At 38.6% G+C, this 18,567-nt stretch overlaps 1 protein-coding gene across 1 annotated transcript in view; it reads left to right on the top strand.

The window, feature by feature from the left end:
* Nucleotides 1-18,567, top strand: part of TRPM3 (transient receptor potential cation channel subfamily M member 3) — a 457,883-nt gene that overhangs the window by 359,335 nt on the left and 79,981 nt on the right. Inside the window, exons 19-20 of the mRNA XM_072611419.1 lie at nucleotides 7,803-7,931; nucleotides 12,522-12,773. Coding sequence (XP_072467520.1) covers nucleotides 7,803-7,931; nucleotides 12,522-12,773 — 381 coding nt within the window. The remainder of the gene's footprint in view (nucleotides 1-7,802; nucleotides 7,932-12,521; nucleotides 12,774-18,567) is intronic.

The raw sequence follows: 18,567 nt of genomic DNA, 5'->3' as shown, positions 1-18,567 counted from the left end.
AGACAGAAAAATTGATGATAATTACTTATGGAATGCAATGAATGGATTTAAATATAAATGGTTACTAAGCAAGTTAATTCGGTTGTAGTGGTACTCAATGTTAAGTTTTTAATAAAACATTGGGGTTTGGTTTGGATTTCTTAGGATGTATGGAAAGGATAGAATTTCAACAGGTAAAGAGGAGAAAGAGAAAAATTGAAGAGATAAAAAAGAAAGACAGGGTCATAAAGCCATCCATCCGTTTTGACTAGAGCACAGAATAAATAGAGAGAGTCATGTTAAGTTTCTAATAAAACATTGGGGTTTGGTTTGTTATTTTCTTTTTTTAGGATGGATGGAAAGGACAGAATTTCAACAGGGAAAGAGGGAAAAATTACAGAGATAGGAAAGAAAAGCATTGTAGAACCACCCATCCACTTTGGCTAGAGTACAGAGTAAATAGAGAGTAATAGACGAAAAGAATAGAAAGGCTGGCACCAGATCATGGAGGGTTTTGAATGCCAAGCAGTTGGAAATTTGCTGTATAACCCATCAGAAACCACTGAAGATTTCTAATAATGGCCACATTCATGAGGATGATTAGTCTGGTAGCAATAGGAGAAAGAAAGGTGTTGAATAATAATGATAAATGCATAACCAGAGAAAGTATCCAAGAAGCTTGTGGATCATTAAAGCAAACACAAGTCTGAGGTTATCAAGGCTAAGTCCAAAAAGGTCTGTTTGTGATTATCTGGCATATATTTAGTAAGTTCTTGGATATAGCCCTAATGCTAATGATAAAAGCAACACCAACAACTCCAGTCAAGAAACTGAAATGTGGGTAGTACATTAGAGGAATCAACGTCAATCTGGTATCATCAAACAACATTTCCTTTGCTCTGTAACTATTAGGCATTCTGCAAGCTGATCCATCTCAAGATTGTTCATTGACAGCCCAGAATCACGAAGAGTAGTACTCAGAAAATATTTTCTATCCACCAGGCAATCAGCTGTCAATGAGAGTACCTTCTTGACATGGGAGGAACAACGGACTTTTTTTGTTATTTTTCTGCTTATACCTTTCATTGCTCCTTAAATCCATGTGAACAAGAACAAGAACTCATATTTAGGTATTATTTTAAAAATTAGAAAGTGCTTTTTTCAAGACAACTGATTATTTTGAGTTGGACAGTGCCAACATCATTAACTGCATTCCATATGGGTTAAATGATGACCCTGATCATGTGGCTCATAAGTATAAATGTCAGAACTCAAATCTCAGATCTCCTGACCCTGAGTCAAGAATCAAGAATCTACCTCCCAGTCCCAGGCAGAGAGATGACAGGCTCTCACAGGGAATCCTAAGCACACATTGGGTATTTCTTTGATTTTCATCTCAGACTCTTCTCTTACGTTTTCCCTTTTCCTTATCTACTTTCTAAAGATCACAGTTCTGTCTGACCAACCCCCCTGTCTCACCACCAACACATTCAGATACTCCCAGCCTCTTTCTTCCCTTTAATTCACTCAAGAAAAGAAGGCTTTTTTTCAGGTTATTATATTTGTAGCTAAAAGAAAGTAGATGAATTAAAGCAGATTTACAGAAGACAGAATTATTAATACTCAGAATATGAGAATCTAGCTGAAAGATAGTTCTTATCTGGCCAGAGAGAGCCACTGCAGGTTCCTGGGCTACATCAGAAACTATCTACCTAGTTTCTAGGTCTAGCCCTGCCATGTGGCCAACTGCCATGTTGCTTCAATATGGCCCATGCCTCCAACCCATTTCTTCCAGCTTCTTGTCCAAGTTTGTTTTTGTTTCAAAGTTGGCATCCTTTCTCCTTACCTCCCACCAATTTCTAGAGGCCCTGCTTCCAGGCACCATTAGTTCTCCACATTTTTTTTTAAAGCTGAGTAAAATACCATATGGGTCCAATTAGGATTTTAAGTTTTGCTGCTAGCATCAGCTACTTCCTCAGGATCACACTAATGAGTCACAGCTCATCTCCCTTCCCTGACATTTACTAGTTATGTGACCATAGACCACTTGCTTCATTTCACATCTAGGAAATGGGAATGGTGATACTCAAATGATCTATTTTTCAGTGAAAGCACTTTTCAAACCTTAAAATACTATATATCATTATTATAGTTATCACTATTCTCCATTTAGCCCCACAAGAGTGTTCCAAGTCCTTTGGTTATCCCTTACTCTCATTACAAGATTGGCGAATCTCCCTTTCTAGACATATCTTCCTGATGACGTTCTTTTTTAAAAATTTTTTTGGCAAAAAGTATTTTTCTAATTACATGTAAAGATAGTTTTCAGCATTCCTTTTTATAAGATTTTGAGTTTCAAATTTTTCTCCTTTCTTCCCATTCTTCCTCCCTAAGATACAAGCAATCTGATATAGGTTGTACATGTACAATCATGTTAAACCCATTTCCGCATTAGTCATGTTGTGAAAGAAGAAACAGGACAAAAGGAAAAATCCATGAAAAATGAAAAAAAACAAGAAAAAAGTGAAAACAGTATGCTTCGATCTGCATTCAGACTCCATAGTTCTTTTTCTGGATGTGGACAGCATTTTCTATCATAACTTTTTGGGGATTATCCTGGATGATTGTATTGCTGAGAAGAGCTAACTCAGTCATAGTTGGTCACTGTGCAATGTTATTGGTACTGTATACAACATTCTCCTGGTTCTGCTCACTTCACTCAGCATCAGTTCATGTAAGTCTTTCCAGGTTTTTCAGAAATTGCCTGCTCATCATTTCTTATAGCACAATAGTATTCCATTACATTCATATATCACAACTTGTCCCTGATGACATTCTTTAAAAATAATTAATAATATCAATGTTTTGCTTATATTTTTCTAACAGCACCATCACTGCCCCAAAACTCACTAACACCCAACCAGAGAGGTACAATTAAATGAAGTAGATCCACATAATGGGCATGCCTGACAATTCATTTTTTGCTTATGGTCTATCTGATGACGTTCTTTGTAGCATTTCTTTGCAATGTAATACGTTCCAGTCTATTCACACACTCACCATTCTCCTCTCCATTTTGCTTTGACTAATACATAATTTTAATTCTTTAGGAATTACTGAATTGCAGGAATGTAAACAAGAAAATTCACCTAAATGAAGAACGACTGTGTAATACAGCAATCAATAAATTAATCCACAAACATTCATTAAGTACTTATTATGTGACAAGCCATGCTAAAACCCGTAAATATAAAGGGGATAAAACTACCAGTCTTCAGGAAGCTAACCTTCTAATGGAAGGGACCATATCAATACATCAACAGAAAGAGAGAGATTAAGAGAAAGAGAGATGCATGCCAGATACATTCTGAGTAGATGGAAGGGTACTCTTAGAGTGAACACACTAGTATCCAAGGAGATTGGTAAAGGTCTGCTACAGAAGGGAGCATTTGCCTGGGAGAGGAAAGTCAGGGAAACGAAGCTACATAAAGTGAAAAGGGAAAGCCTTCCATGCATGAGGAACAGCCCTTGAAAATAATGGAAATAGGAGAAATGTTTTATAAGAAAACAGCATTTAACCAGCATAGTTAGATTATAGAGTTCATGGAAGGAGAGTCCAGGCAGAGTATGGAAAGTTCCCTAAATATGAAGAAACCATAGGCTGAAAAAATTCACGTCTTGGAACTTAATGTAAAAAAGAAGTGGGGGAAATGGCCACAAAATAGCCAAAACCAAGTGAGACCTTTTCATTCATCTGGCATAAATTTCTGAAAGGCACGTTCCTGAAATGCTTTTTAGAAAACCATTTCTGCTCACTTTTCCTGGATTAAATATATTGTAAAACAATGCAGTGGTATCGTGTCACTTTTGGATTCCTCTGTTTATATAGTATTTAGAAAATAAGGGAAATTTGGAAGCATAAAAGGGAAATTGGAAGCAGTAGTAAGAACATGATATATATTTTTCAGATAGCATGTTCCCTTATCTCATCCCCAAAGCTATTATTTTTCCCCTTTAGTTGCACAGTCTATGTCTATTTCATGTCACTGACAAGTAGATCAAGCAAGAATTAAGAACAGGATAGTGGTTTCTGTACTATAAAATGGCCTAATCAGACAAAACTGAAACCTTTAATGACCTCTTGTGTTTACCATATATTATAAAGGTGACCCTTAGAGTGGTGAGACTAGCAATCCTAGGCTGTATGACTTACCTAAGGTAATACAGACAGTACAAGAGGCAGGACTTGATTCAAGGTCCTCTGGCCCCATCCAAACCCACTTCTCTTTCCACTGTATTGTGGTGCTTCCTTACAAAATAAATGCAAAGGGACTGAAATAAGGAGTCATGGAAGCACTTAATTTCTTAAGTGCCTACTATGTGTGAGAGATGGTACTAGTTGTTGGGCATGTAAAGACCAAAAGTTTTTAAAAATCATACCACTGTGTATATAAGAGAAAATGCCATACATTCCCTCTGAATAGTCTGCTAAGGGCAAGGTTAATGACTGTATGACTAGATGGTCTCCAAAACATTACAGAGACCAGATGTTTCTTTTAGTCTCATTCAAGTGAGGTGCAATGGATTACACACTATTTTTTTGTGTTAAGGTGTCACGGGGAGACTAATTTGGAGTGAAAAAAAATTATTTTGGTCCTTTAAATCAACCCAAGTGACCTGCACCTAAATTAGAGAATAGGTGAAGAATATCTAATTTTATGGCTCTATTCTCCTCTTTGTGAATCTCTCAGAAATGTGCCTCTTACTTTTCTCAAGACTCTGGAAAGTACAGTGGGTCCTTTTTTTTGTTAGAGAGGGGCAGAATCACCCCCAAAAAATCCATATCCTCTCTGCTCCTTGTTACCAAGTTGAATGTAGGAGCCAGTTAGATACCATTTAGGTTCCAAGAGGAAAAGAGGCACAAATCCATTTGGCTGCTCTATCAGCCTTTCTCCTGAACTGAGCCAATTTGCCCGTATTTAGCTGGGAAGGGTCCAGATTCAAAGCTGGAAGTGACACCAGGACACAGGGCCACACATTCTGTGTTTCCATTTTCTATGACAAACGGTTTCCTTTCCCTGACAAACAAAATTTATATCTTTCCTCTGACTAGTGGAAAAGGGAGCCAGAATGGGACTGGTAGCTGGCAAAACCTTGGCCCAAAGAGAACCATATTCTAGGTAGTTTTGTTATGACCTTGACATTCATATCTGAAGGTTTCAGAGTTGTACATGTGACAGGAGAAAGTAAAACTAAAAAACACAAATGAAAGAAAACCTCTACATGACTCCTGCTGACTTTAGTGAGAGCCATATGGTCATATTGCTGTTCACTACTTTCAGATTTTGCTCCCAACTTTTATAAGACCTACAGACACTGGAAGAAGGAGAAAGGGAATTAGCAATTAAAACATGAAAGATCAGAGTAAACCTCCATGAAGCCCCCACAAAGCTGACTATTTCTGAAACAGAATGGAAAGATTCTTGATTCTGGAATTTCAAGTCGAGTATAACCTATGCGTCAAATACTAGCCTAGTAATGTGATCCTGGCTAAGTCACTTAATCCACCTGAATGTCAGTTACCTTATTTATAAAATTAGGGGAGGAATAGATGACCTCTGAGTTTTCTTCTAGAACTATGATTATGATAATGAAAGCAAGTCCAAAACTGAAATAAGTAGGATTGAGGATAGAGAAGATGTCAAAGGAATGGGAGTGAAGGGAGCTGGAGGATATGGCTTGTGGCATCCAATGACTGAAGTTGTATTGTTGTATATGATGAGCCAGGGAAGTCAAATAAAGTCTTGGGGGAAAAAAAGAATCCCAAGATCAAATGAACCTAAGCATAAAGAGAGGTAGGTTTAAGACTGGGAGGGGAAAATAATGATTTGGAAAATAATGTCTACACTGACATTTTGAGGTAGGACAGTTAAATCAAGAGAATTAGAAATAAGACTAGATTAGTTTGAAAATAATGGAGGTTAGCACAACAAAAAAGAAAGAAATCAATGCTTAAGAACCACTAAGAAAATGTCTCATTAGGCATGTTGAGGGCTGAATTCAATAACTGAATCCAATAATTCAATTAAACTCACATTTATTTAAGCACATAGATGCCAAGCACTGTGCTAGGCACTACAGATACAAAGGCAAAAAATGAAACAGTCCCTGATTTCAAGGAGCTTACATTCTTTTAAAAGAAATGTTTTTGTTTTTGTATCACTTTCATTTCCCCCACTAGATTCCATTTGACCCTGGCCAAAATGGCTCCATCATCCTGTAATCATAGATCATAACGTTAGAAGGGACTTCAGAGGCCATCTAATCCAATTCCCTCATTTTATAAATGAACAAACTGAGGCCCACAGGATTTAAAGTGACTTACCTAAGGTAATACAGACAGTACAAGAGGCAGGACTTGATTCAAGGTCCTCTGGCCCCATCCAAACCCACTTCTCTTTCCACTGTACTGTGGTGCTTCCTAACAAAATAAATGCAAAGGGACTGAAATAAGGAGTCATGGAAGCACTTAATTTCTTAAGTGCCTACTATGTGTGAGAGATGGTACTAGTTGCTGGGCATGTAAAGACCAAAAGTTTTTAAAAATCGTACCACTGTGTATATAAGAGAAAATGCCATACGTTCCCTCTGAATAGTCTGCTAAGGGCAAGGTTAAAGTACACACCTAAATAAGTAAATGAATGAATGAACCAACCAACCAACCCATGATCCAATTAGTCTACCAAGTCAGTCAAAGGTCTCAACAGTTTCAGTGAAGATTCTTTATCCAGAGCCACATCAGGATTAGGCTATACATGTATAGACTAGCATAGGCCTAGTCTATACATGGGTCCATAGACATCCCTTCTTGTGGCAGAAGTCCAGAATAATGCTTTCATGTGGAACATGATTATTGGAGTGTTGGAGGTAGTTCTAACACCAGCACTCTAAGGATCCCAGTTCTGTGATCTTAATTCAGATTTGATGTTGGGATGAAATAAAACGTTGAATATATAACAAAAGGAGGTTTACTTTGCCTTCAAAGAGCAAGGAAATAAACAGGGCTACCATGGATATACCAAGCTTCTCTGGAAATTGCTGCACAGTCTCCATATGGAAATGTGTCTAGTTAAAAGCACAGAATATAGTGAAGAACACGAGGACTCCTATAGTCTCATGTACCCAATGAGTGTGAGAGGCTACAACTCCTCCTGGCTGGGATTTTTATGTGTTTGATGACCAGGAAGCTACATCAGGGAAGTCAAGGCCAATCAGATGCTGGGGCAGTTTTGACTCCTTTTAGGGAAAACTAATACCTGAGGATTAGGGAAGGAGGAGGGAGCTGGGCCTCCCCAAATTGGGGGGGGGGGGTTGGTCAGAGAGAAGGACTTGCATCAAGGAAATAATAGTAAATATTAGTCCTATCACATGGGAGGTAGTCTGAGACGTAGAAAAAAGGTAAACTTACCCAAGAACACTCAAGGGACAAACCAACTATTTCAGAGTGGGTCTGTTTAGCTTCCAGCTTGTAGGACTTGTTTAGAATAGTTATCCAGCTGACATTTTAGAACTATCCACAATAAAATCATAAGAATTTAAATCAGGGGATTCTAGAGTTTGTTCACTGCCTGTACTAATCACTTAGCAGTTTTTCAGTTCATCCTCTCAAGACACTGGAATTCCCTCAGCTAAAAAATGCATTGATTCAACGATTCTGATTTTATGTCATCCATTTCCACCCGTGCACTCCTGGAGTCAGGTTGCCCTATATCAGACGCCTGCACAAGAATGACGTAATGCTCCTCTTTGTTATTTCTTCACAGCTGGCATACATTGGGTACCTAATGCTCTTCAACTACATCGTGTTGGTGAAGATGGAACGCTGGCCTTCCACCCAGGAATGGATAGTCATTTCCTATATATTCACATTGGGAATAGAGAAGATGAGAGAGGTAACTATCCCTATAAGATAACCTGGGAGAAAGGAAACAGGAGCTTTTAGTTATATTTATGACTGTCCTGGGGTATTTGGGATTTGTATTTAACAAGAAACCACTTTTCTGAATGTTGCCCTAGGAATACTTGAATTTCTACCAGGGCTCCCATTTCCTTCTCATCATCAACTCTATGGACACTCCGATCATTCAGATGTTTATAGCATTGACATCTCATCCTACCCTGGGTCTTTGCTATTTATTTTCATCTAACACAGTTCACATTCTCCAGGAAATCCTGCAAATGACTATCTCTTTCCTTGTTAGCTAGAACATTTACCTTTTTTTGGCTATTAGATCTTTTCTCTTATACAATTGTCTATATTCTGTGCCTGCCCTCAAAGTGGGGTTCTTTGGCCATTTCTTAGAAGCAGATGTTGTCATGCAAATGGATTTCAGTAACCCATTTCCAGTCTCATCTTTGAGACTATCTATAAGACTCTGAGAAAGCCATTTAACATCTCTGAGTCTCAGTTTCCTCATCTAAAAAATTAGGTAGATGCTTCTGGGGTCCCTTTCAGGTCTAGGATCCTAAGCTTTCTAAAGGAACTACTTCCTAAAGTCTACTCCGTCTTCCTCTTTCTTCTAGCTTTTTAGTGAGTACTTCCCCATTTCCTTGACTCTTTGCGAAATGCAATCATGTCAGCATTGCCATTGCTTCTAGAAAGGGTATTTCAATTGTCTGCCTTACTCCTACTCTACTAGCCAACTTTGTGACTTCTCAAGACCATAATTCGCTTCTCTGGTCACCACTCCTCTATATGCTTTGTCACAGCCATTAGAATATAAACTTATTGAGGACAGGCACTGTGTCTCTTTTGTATCTGTATCTCCAGCACCTAGCACAACGATTGGCACCATAATAAATTCTTAATAAATACTATTCCTTCATTCCTCTTCACCCTTATTCCCTTTCCCTTTAAAAAAAAAGACTATAACACCTACAATCTAGTATATAATTTACTCCTCTGTAAACTGAGGGAGTTGGATTAGATGAACCCTAAAGTTCCTTCCATCTCTAAAGCTATAATATGATAACATCTAGGTCATTCATTTTTAAGCAAATTTCCCTGGAACACAAGAGATCCCAATTCCAAAAAGTTCCAGAAGCCAATGTTGTAGACATCCAAGGCCACAAGAGGGCTCTGCAGGCTGCTTCCCAATGCCAGCAGGCCAATCTCAAAAATTCTTACCTTCCAAAGAGAGGGAAAAAACACAAGGGAAACTGAACTTGGGCAGAGCTTGTCATGAACATGCCACACCTTCCCTGCTACAAGGCTGTAACAGAGTGAGCAGACTTTTCTGAAAGGATGTCAGGTTCACTTAGCTTCTAAAAGCTTCCCTCAGATGTCACTGTCATTGGGATATGATGATAAATGGTCTAATGGATGGGGAAGCTCATTGAGCTCTTTGGAAGAAAGGTTTTCTCTAAATTCAAAGTATTATCACCATGATCACCACTGCCATCACCATCTGTCATTATTGCTAAAAGTGGCCCAGGGGCTCTTTGTATTTTTCCTTCTTTTCAACTGAGAGCCATACACTCTACTGTTTCTTCTCTCAAAGGGAAGATACAAAATCCATCTATTCAACTAGATGACACTATTGATATTAATAATAGCATTAATAATCATTGACATTCATTGAACACTTTACCTGTGTTTATTCCCTTTGAGCCCTGTTAGGTAGGTGCTACAGATATTATTATTCCACTTTATGAACTAAAGTTCCCAAAGATTTAGTGACTTGCTCATGGTCACACAACCAGTATATTGTGTCATAAATCATGTCAGTGCTTGATGGGGGATATGAACCTAGGACTTTTTTGGTCCTGAGTCCAGTACCTTATCTACCATGCCGTGAAACGCACCCTCTTCTAGTGGCATTAAGAAAACATCAATATCCATAGCAAGTTGGCACTTAGAAGCTTTGGCAAGTCACTATCTATGAAATGGGAATCAGAGTATCTACTTCCTACTGACTAGAGTTGGTGTAGTTACTTTGAATAAAAACATCCTTAGAACAGTTTGAGCATCTCAGACATCATCCAAATGCTTCACCCAGGTTTCCATCCATGGGTCACTCAGACAAGAGCAGCTTTGGGGATTTCCCATCCACAGACTACAGAAATAAGATATTTGCCACATAGAGAGTTGGGAATTTATAATATTCTGAGAACCAAAGCATGATGATTGTCAGAAGTTCTTTGGACATCCATCAGTTGCCAGCTCACATGCAATTTTATTGCCAAACTTTACTTCCTTCCAATAGGACGAGATTGAGGAAAGTTTTCAGTACAACGTAGACAATATTGCTCTAGATACTAACATGAGAGAGAAAAGGAAGCAAGATAGACCTATGGCTTACTTATTTCCCAAGATTTCTGCAAAGATCAAATGAGATAATATTTTAAAAGGCTTTGGAAACATCAAAGCATTATACAAAATTTTTTGCTATTATACCTCCCTTCAGTTAGTCTCTTTTCGTACAAGGACTAATAATCAGTGACTCGGATAAATGGCACAAAACTCAGTCTTATTAATGACCCACTCCTCTTTGCTCCTCCAATTAACATTTCTGAAATGGGATGTAGCAAGACTTGGGCATTTGTATGTAGTGTCTCAGCATTCATTGTAGAGTTAGGCTGTCAACAGCTGTTTTTCTCCTAGCAGCTGGTTCTGACCCCATGCACAGAATCACTGTTGGGTACCCAAGCTCCTCAACACCCACAGTTACTCTTTTTAAGTGATTCCTTTCCATGACGAAAAAAGTCTGAGTTGGAGGCCATGCTAGTCTCTTCGTTTGTTCTCTTTTCTCTCTTCTCACCCTTCAGTATGTCCCATATATAAACTAAGTCTTCCAATAGGAAGAAATTAAGGCAGGATTCCAATACAATGTAGACAAAATGTTCCGGTTACTAGAATGAGGGAGAAAAAGGAAGCACGATAGACCTATGGCTTACTCTACTTCCTTCCAACAGGAAGAAATTAAACCCAGATTCCAATACAATGTAGATGGAATTGTTCCAGTTACTAGAATAGGGAAGAAAAAGGAAGCAAGATAGATTTCATGGTTTACTCTTGGAAAGGATGTAGCTGACAGAATACCAAGGATTTTAAGACCGGTGTATATGTTTCACCTCAAGCTGTACAGGAAACAGTCGGTCAATAAGCATTTTTAAACACTCTGTGCCAGACTTGGTGCTAAACACTGAGGATACAAATAAAAACAAAATTACAGTTTCTTCCCTTGAGGAATCATGTTCTTAAGAGGAACACAACATGCAAAAAATTGTATGTACAGGACATATGAAGCGAAAGTGGAAGTTAATCCACAAAAGGCTTCAAGAACCCAATTCCTGAATTTTTATGTGCACAACTGGGAAATGAAAAGGGTGGACATAACAATAGCTCAAATTTCTGAAGTGCTTAGTGATTCTAAAAGTGTTTTTCTTACAAGATGAAGTAGGTTGGGAAAAAAGTGGTACCCCTCTTTTACAAATGGGGAAACATTCATAGAAAGTTAGTGACTTGCTCAAGCTTTAGTGACCCAAGTGAATAAGTGGTAGCCCCTAGGCTAAAACTCTCATCTTCTGGCTCCAAGTCCAGGGGTCTTTCCTCTGCCCTAAAATACTTTTCATAAGAGTTCTTGCTCCAAATCAGTGAGAGGCAATGCCTATCAATAGCTCTCAGAGCAAGGATTTGACCCTTTCCTCTGAGATCTAGGACTTCTGTTGGTACAGCACCATCACCTATCCTAAGTTTCTGTCACTTAAGTCCACATGAAAGAAGCACTTATCTATCATGAGACTGTGAGTTACAAGTCTCAGTGTCCTCAGTACACACATACATACCTTTGTTCAAAACCAAGATCCCAAAGACATGGGAATATTATAATCTTGTAATAGTTTCACTCATGTTTATGAGTGAAGATTTTCTGATTTAACATGCTTCCCTCCCCATGCCCTGGACTGATGCTTCTATGTGAAGTTGCCCAGGCAGAAATTAGTGAGTGAATTTTACATGCCCTGCTCTTGAGAATATTAGGACGAAGGAGAGTATTAGGCATACCAACAAGATAAGGTTGAACCTAAGCCAGCCCCCCACTTTTCACAGCACAGATGTCCCTAGTGGAGGTATAACAAGGATGGCAGTCTGGCTAATTGTTTCTTATAAAAGGAAGAAACCCTAACGAGATCAATCTGGTGTTTCATGTAACTAAACCACCTCGAGATTCTCATCCAAGATAATAATAATAGCTAGTATAGGTACAGCACTTTAAGGTTTTCAAGGTACTTCACATATGTAATCTCATGGACCTTTGTGGATTCTAATTCACAAAGCATTTTATTCTCACTTGCTATATTCCAAGTATTGGTGATATAAGGACAAAGAATGAAATGATCACTCCTTTCCATGAGATTAAATTCTAATAGGGGTTAGATAGATATATGTCTATTCAACACATAGGTGGAAGTTTTACTACAAGTGACTTCCAGAAGTATGAAAAAATTGAAACTAATCTCTCTCCCCTCTCCTCTTCCTTCAGATTTTGATGTCAGAGCCTGGGAAACTGTTACAAAAAGTGAAAGTATGGCTACAAGAATACTGGAATGTCACAGACCTCATAGCTATCCTCCTGTTTTCTGTTGGGATGATCCTTCGCTTACAAGATCAGCCATTCAGAAGTGATGGGAGGGTCATATACTGTGTTAACATCATTTACTGGTATATCCGCTTGTTAGACATTTTCGGCGTGAACAAATACTTGGGCCCTTACGTTATGATGATTGGGAAAATGGTAAGGAAGAGCTCTGGTTTTCTGTCGGGTACTCTAAGGGGAGGAGTGATAATGGAAAAAGCATGAGGATTAGTTGGATCTGTTGGAATGCACAGGCCCAATGGCAGACATTTATATCTCCCATCCAAGGACCAATCTAGTTAAGTGCAGAGAGGTTCATCACCAGAAGGCTGACCACCAGGTGATGACTATTTTTGGCCACAGCTTATGACATCATCTACAAAGGATGCCATCTGCATCAGTGGAGGGAGTACCCACCCCATTGAAATCATGGATCCTTGAAGTCCTAAGGTAAATTGGCAGAATATAAAATAGACTTGGCCATGATTTTCCTGGTCTCCATCCCTCAAGGTCACAGAATCATAGAATTTTAGAGCTCAGGCAGAGACAATCTAACCCAACCTCCTTTAAATTGCTTCCGAATTTAAACTTAATCACACAAATAGCTGGAGAATAATTCTTCCAATGAGGAAGAAAGTCTTTGCTCCAAAAACTCTTAATGAACTTAATTCTCTCTGTGTTCTAGAGTTCTTCTCATGTACTGAGAGAAGAAAAGACTTTCTCAAGGTTCTGTTGGATTGGTTAAAAAGGAAAAAATAGCTAGAACCACCTATAATCAAAGATCTAGAGGACACCATCATTTATAACACACTCATTTTACAAATGGGGAAACCAAAGCTCAAGCAGGTTAAGTGACTTGCTCAAAGTCACGCAAGTAATTTCAGAGATAGAATTTGTCTTCAGAGTCATACTACCCCTACTCGCCTTACTACTTTCTGCCATACTACCCTTACTCTCTCATTTTTGTGGCCTCTGAAAGGGGAAGTGCATCAGAGGCACAGAGGCCACTGTCTGGTAGAAGGATGCTCACCTATACCTTTTGGCACACCTTGGTCCTGTGCAGGGGCTGTGCAGCCAGGATATCACCCTAGCAGCCTCACTCTACCTGTACAAAACTGAGGGAGCTAGTCATTCCCTCCTGCCTGCTTCCTCCCAGAGCCACTGTGGGGAGCATTAGAGCTACTTTTAAAGCAACTTTTCTCTTTTCTGAACATGTCATTTGATGTAATGAATCAGTCCCCAGCTACCTGCCTCTGTCACACTGCTGGAACTATATTCCCTTGAATGCTCTGTGAAAAAACAGTTTACTAACAGTCCCTGAGTATTCTCTCCTCCCCCCATCCCCCACAACATGGGAAGCTTTTTGGGAACACAATAGCCGAGATATTTCTAAAATCACTCTTCACTCTTCACAGCACATTTCTTTGCTCCTTGCCTTTTGGTCAACTAAACTGTACTCATAACACAGTCCCAAAATAATAAGGTCTCTGTGAGCAGTTGTTGTTATTTAGTTGTTTCAGTCATGTCCAACTCTTTGTGACCCCACTTGGGGTTTTCTTGGAAAATCAGGGTTAAGTGACTAGCCCACAGTCAAACAACTGTTAAAGGTCTGAGATCAGATTTGAACTCAGGAAGATGAGTCTTCCTGACTTTGGGCCCAGCATGCTTCACTGCCTAGATGCCCTCTGTCTCCAATACTAACAATTTTTTGCAAAGAAACTAAGGAGTCTTCTCCAAATACAAAATGTAAATTTTCTAAAATTCAATTTTCATTTTATGCTTTTAAGAGAGCATCATATGAAAACTTGGTGAGCATGTTCCTATGCCCTGTGCTTTCTGGTGGTCATAGAAGTATAGGTTTTAGAGTTAGAAGGGTCTTTAGAGGTCAGTAAGTCCAATTCCCTCATTTTATAAATGAGAAAACATGCTCAGAAAGGTTAAGTGACACAATTAATAATTATCAAAGGTGGGATTTACACCTACTCCTTGTTGACTCCAAGCACAGAATTCTCATCTGCTGCACCAAGCATTCTCTGTACCACCACTATCATTTGGATACAAATACTCTTACCAACCCTAATGCCACAAATGGTGGACCTCGGCCAAAATGAAGCCAAACTACTTGCCCATTGTAAGTGACATTCCATTTCAGTTTTGGAATAGAGGGGAAATATGGCCTCGAGTATAGCACTGGAAATACAAATATAAGAAAAAAGAAAGATGGTCTTTGCCCATGAAAAGCTTGTATTCTAATGGAAACTTTGAAGCATGAGCAATGGACTTGCAATCCTATCTCAGACACTCAACGGTTTCATGACTTAGAACGTATCATTCTCTGAGCCTCAGTTTCCTCATCTGTAAAATGGAGATAATAATGTCACCTATCTCACAGGATTGTTATAGGAAATCAAATGAGATCATTGTGTCAAGCACTTTATAAACATTAAAGCAGCATCTAAATCTGAGCTATAATTGTCCTAGTCTAGTGCTCTTACTCAACAACCAGTCTACCTCACCTACTGACTCAATCATCTCTGATTGTAATGATGAATTTCAGACCTTCTAATGCCTAGAACTGATAATCATGCTATTGGAATATCATAAAGTTATATTGTTTGTTCTTCTAAAAGAATTCTTCCCTATCCCATTGGTTCTCCTACCTTAAGCAGAAATGTGAGAGCCTAGTTATCTTGGATATTTGCATAAAGTGTATATTTATAGTATAGATTATATATTTACCCAATGTGTAATTTATATGTAATATATCATATATAATACACACTCCAGTTATCTATAAATATATCACATATGCATATTTATCAAACATATAATACATTTATCTAATTCACAAGGGACTTTCTCTTTATATATGTATGTGTATGTGTACACACACACATATGTGTGTATATATATATCATATACAATACACATACATACTAAAGAAAGGTTGACTCATCCTTAAGTATCTACTGAAATTACTGAAGTAGAATTCACATCAGAGCAACTATATTATTTTTCAGCTGCACCTTCTTCCATTTTTATAATGTAACTACCCCCTTTGGTGAGTGATATGAAATGGTACCAATATGTTGCCCAGGTAGCAGTCCCAGGTAACATAAGCAGGAACTCACTGCATTTCCTCTCTACAGTTTAACTTTCTGACTCCTCTACCAGTACAGAACAAAAATAGGAAAGCGAATTGAATGTGCAATACTGGTTGGATTAGGAATTGCCTCTATTATATGTAGTTTCTAATGTCTTTAGTTAGATAGTTGAGTCACTGTCCCAAGACAGGAAAAAAAATTAAGTCAGAAGACTGAATATACAGTTTCCAGGTCCTGACCAAAGATGACCAAAAGTAAACAGTTCATCAATTTGAAAAGACAAAGTGATACTGAGAATCTCTGAAGCAATGGGGAGTGTTCCTTTCAGCACAGGATAAGCAATTATTAAGTTATGTACTTAATACATAATGTACTATTATGTACCAGGTGAGGCAGCTGGTGGCTCAGAGGATAGAGTACTGGGAAACCTGAATTCAAATCTAGCCTCAGACACTTTCTAACCATGTGTCCCAGGGCAAGTCATTTAACCTCTGATTACCTGACAAAAGGATCCAAACAAAGGATCCTGACAAAGTGGCAAACTACTCCAATACTCTTGCCCAAAAATAACCCCATGGATACTTAGTCCACAAGATCACAACTAATTAAATGAACAGTAACGATAACAAATGTGTTAGACTGGGAATGCACACACATACACACAAATGAACTGGCCCTGCCTTCTAAGAGTTTCTATTCTATTGAGGGATAAAGTGCACACAGAAAAATAAACATACACTCTTTAAATATATACACACACACACACACATATGTATGTATATGTGTGTATATGTATATATATATGTGTGTGTGTATATATAGATATATGCATGTGTATGTGTGTGTGAAGACAGATTTTTTTTTCCCTCTGGGTGAGGGAGGGGGAAGCATTACTAACATAGGCATTACAATAGGGTCTTGTGTAGAATGTGATACATGACAAAGCTAAAGCTTCTACCAGGTGGAAATGAGGAGTAAATACATTATAGGTATGAGGGACAGAATGTGAAAGGTACTTAGATGGAAGATGGAATGTCATATACAGGGAACAGAAAGTAAACCAGTTGCGATGGGATACTGATGACAAAAGCGTATGAATGAGAGTAATATTTAATAAACTTAGAAAGGTAGATTTCAGCCAGAAAGGCTTTAAACACTGAACAGGATGGATTTTGTTTGGTTGGTTGGTTCAGTAGGTCAAGAGGGAGCTACCAGAGCTTTTGGAGCAAGGGAGAGGGATGGTTAGGTATTTGTCCACTACACAATTTGGCCACTGCGTAGAAGAAAGCCTGCAGAGGAGGAAGTCTAGTTGTAAAAGTTCAGATAAGAGTGATGAGGGTATGGTTGTGGTATGAGTAGAGGCTAGGTGATAGATGGGAGATACATTAAGGACGTAGGATCAACAAGAGGTAGGATAAACAAGATAGCTCGTGAATGGGTAAGAAAGCGGTCAGAGTCAAGGCTTATTCAAGGGCTGCAAATCTGGATGCCTAAAAGGATGGTGGTGCTATCAACTGTAACAGAGTAATTAGGAAGAAGAGATAAAAGGTTTGAGGAGAAAGATAATAAATTCCTTTTTGGATATGTTGAATCTCAGATGCCTACAGTTGGTGATATAAGACTGGAATTTAATAGACAGACTAGATATAAAGATGTGGATGTCATCTGAAAAAAATTATAATTAAACCCACAAAAGTTAATGAGATCACCAAGAAAGTATAAAATGAAAAAAGGACTCAGGACAGAGCCATGGGGCACACCATCAGTTAAGGGGCTAAAAATGAATGATGATCCAACAAAGAAGACTTAGAGGGAGCAGAATGAAAGAGAATGAAGAAAACAGTGTCCAAAGCAATCAAGAAAGAGAATTCAGGGAAAGGTGGCCAGCAATGTCAAATGCAACAGGGAGATCAGAAAGGATAAAGAGTGAGAATAGGAAATCAGATTTGGCAGCTGAGAGATCATTGCATGTTTGAAGAGAACAGTTTCAATTGAGTGATTGTTTCCATATATTTACTGGAATATAGATACAGATATGAATGTAGGTTTGTATGTATGTATTTATATAAATACTGGAAGAAATGCATGAAAGCTTTGTGATTTTGAACCAGTGGAGAACTCTCTCCACCAAGACAGATCAAAACTCATCAATAACTTAGTTGATACGTTCTAAGGAGTTGCCTGGGGCAGCTTGCCCAGGGTTACATGGCAAACAGATGTCAGGGGCAATATTTGAACCTTGGTCTTCCAGACTCCAAATCCAGTATTCTATAGTGTATGCTATTGCTGCCTCTCTCTTTCCCCTCTTCCCTCTCCTCCCCAGTCAAACTAGAGGCCATAGAAAATACACATCAAATGTGTGCCCCCCTTTGTCTACCCATCTTTAGTCATTCTGAACAATCGTAACATGGAGGATCAACTGGAACTTTTTAGCTGGTTGAACTCTTCATAAATAAATGATGAAAGGTGATACTCAAAAGCAAAGAGAGAATATAGGGGGAAAAAACATAGCTACAGATGTACCAGCTAAAACTATCTCTACGCAGTTGCTAGCCAGACTTTAAGAGAGATCTGGGACTATTGTGCAACAGAAGAAACAATGAACTAATTCATGACTTCCAAGAGCAGTGATGCAGTATAGAGGAAATGTCAAAGTATCCAGAGACTCATTCAAATTCACACATATGCATGCACACACACACACACACACACACACACACACACACACACACACACACACACACCACCTTGACTACTATGTCAAATTAATTTTGAAGTTGCCCTGGGGATTGATCTTAAACTTATTGAATATCTATGGGCACCCTCCAACCTGTTAAAGCACATTGGAA

The sequence above is a fragment of the Notamacropus eugenii genome, chromosome 1, assembly GCF_028372415.1.
Source record: "Notamacropus eugenii isolate mMacEug1 chromosome 1, mMacEug1.pri_v2, whole genome shotgun sequence".
Lineage (NCBI taxonomy): Eukaryota > Metazoa > Chordata > Mammalia > Diprotodontia > Macropodidae > Notamacropus > Notamacropus eugenii.
Note: the sequence above shows the minus strand (reverse complement) of the source record. Positions and strands in the feature narration are given on the sequence as shown.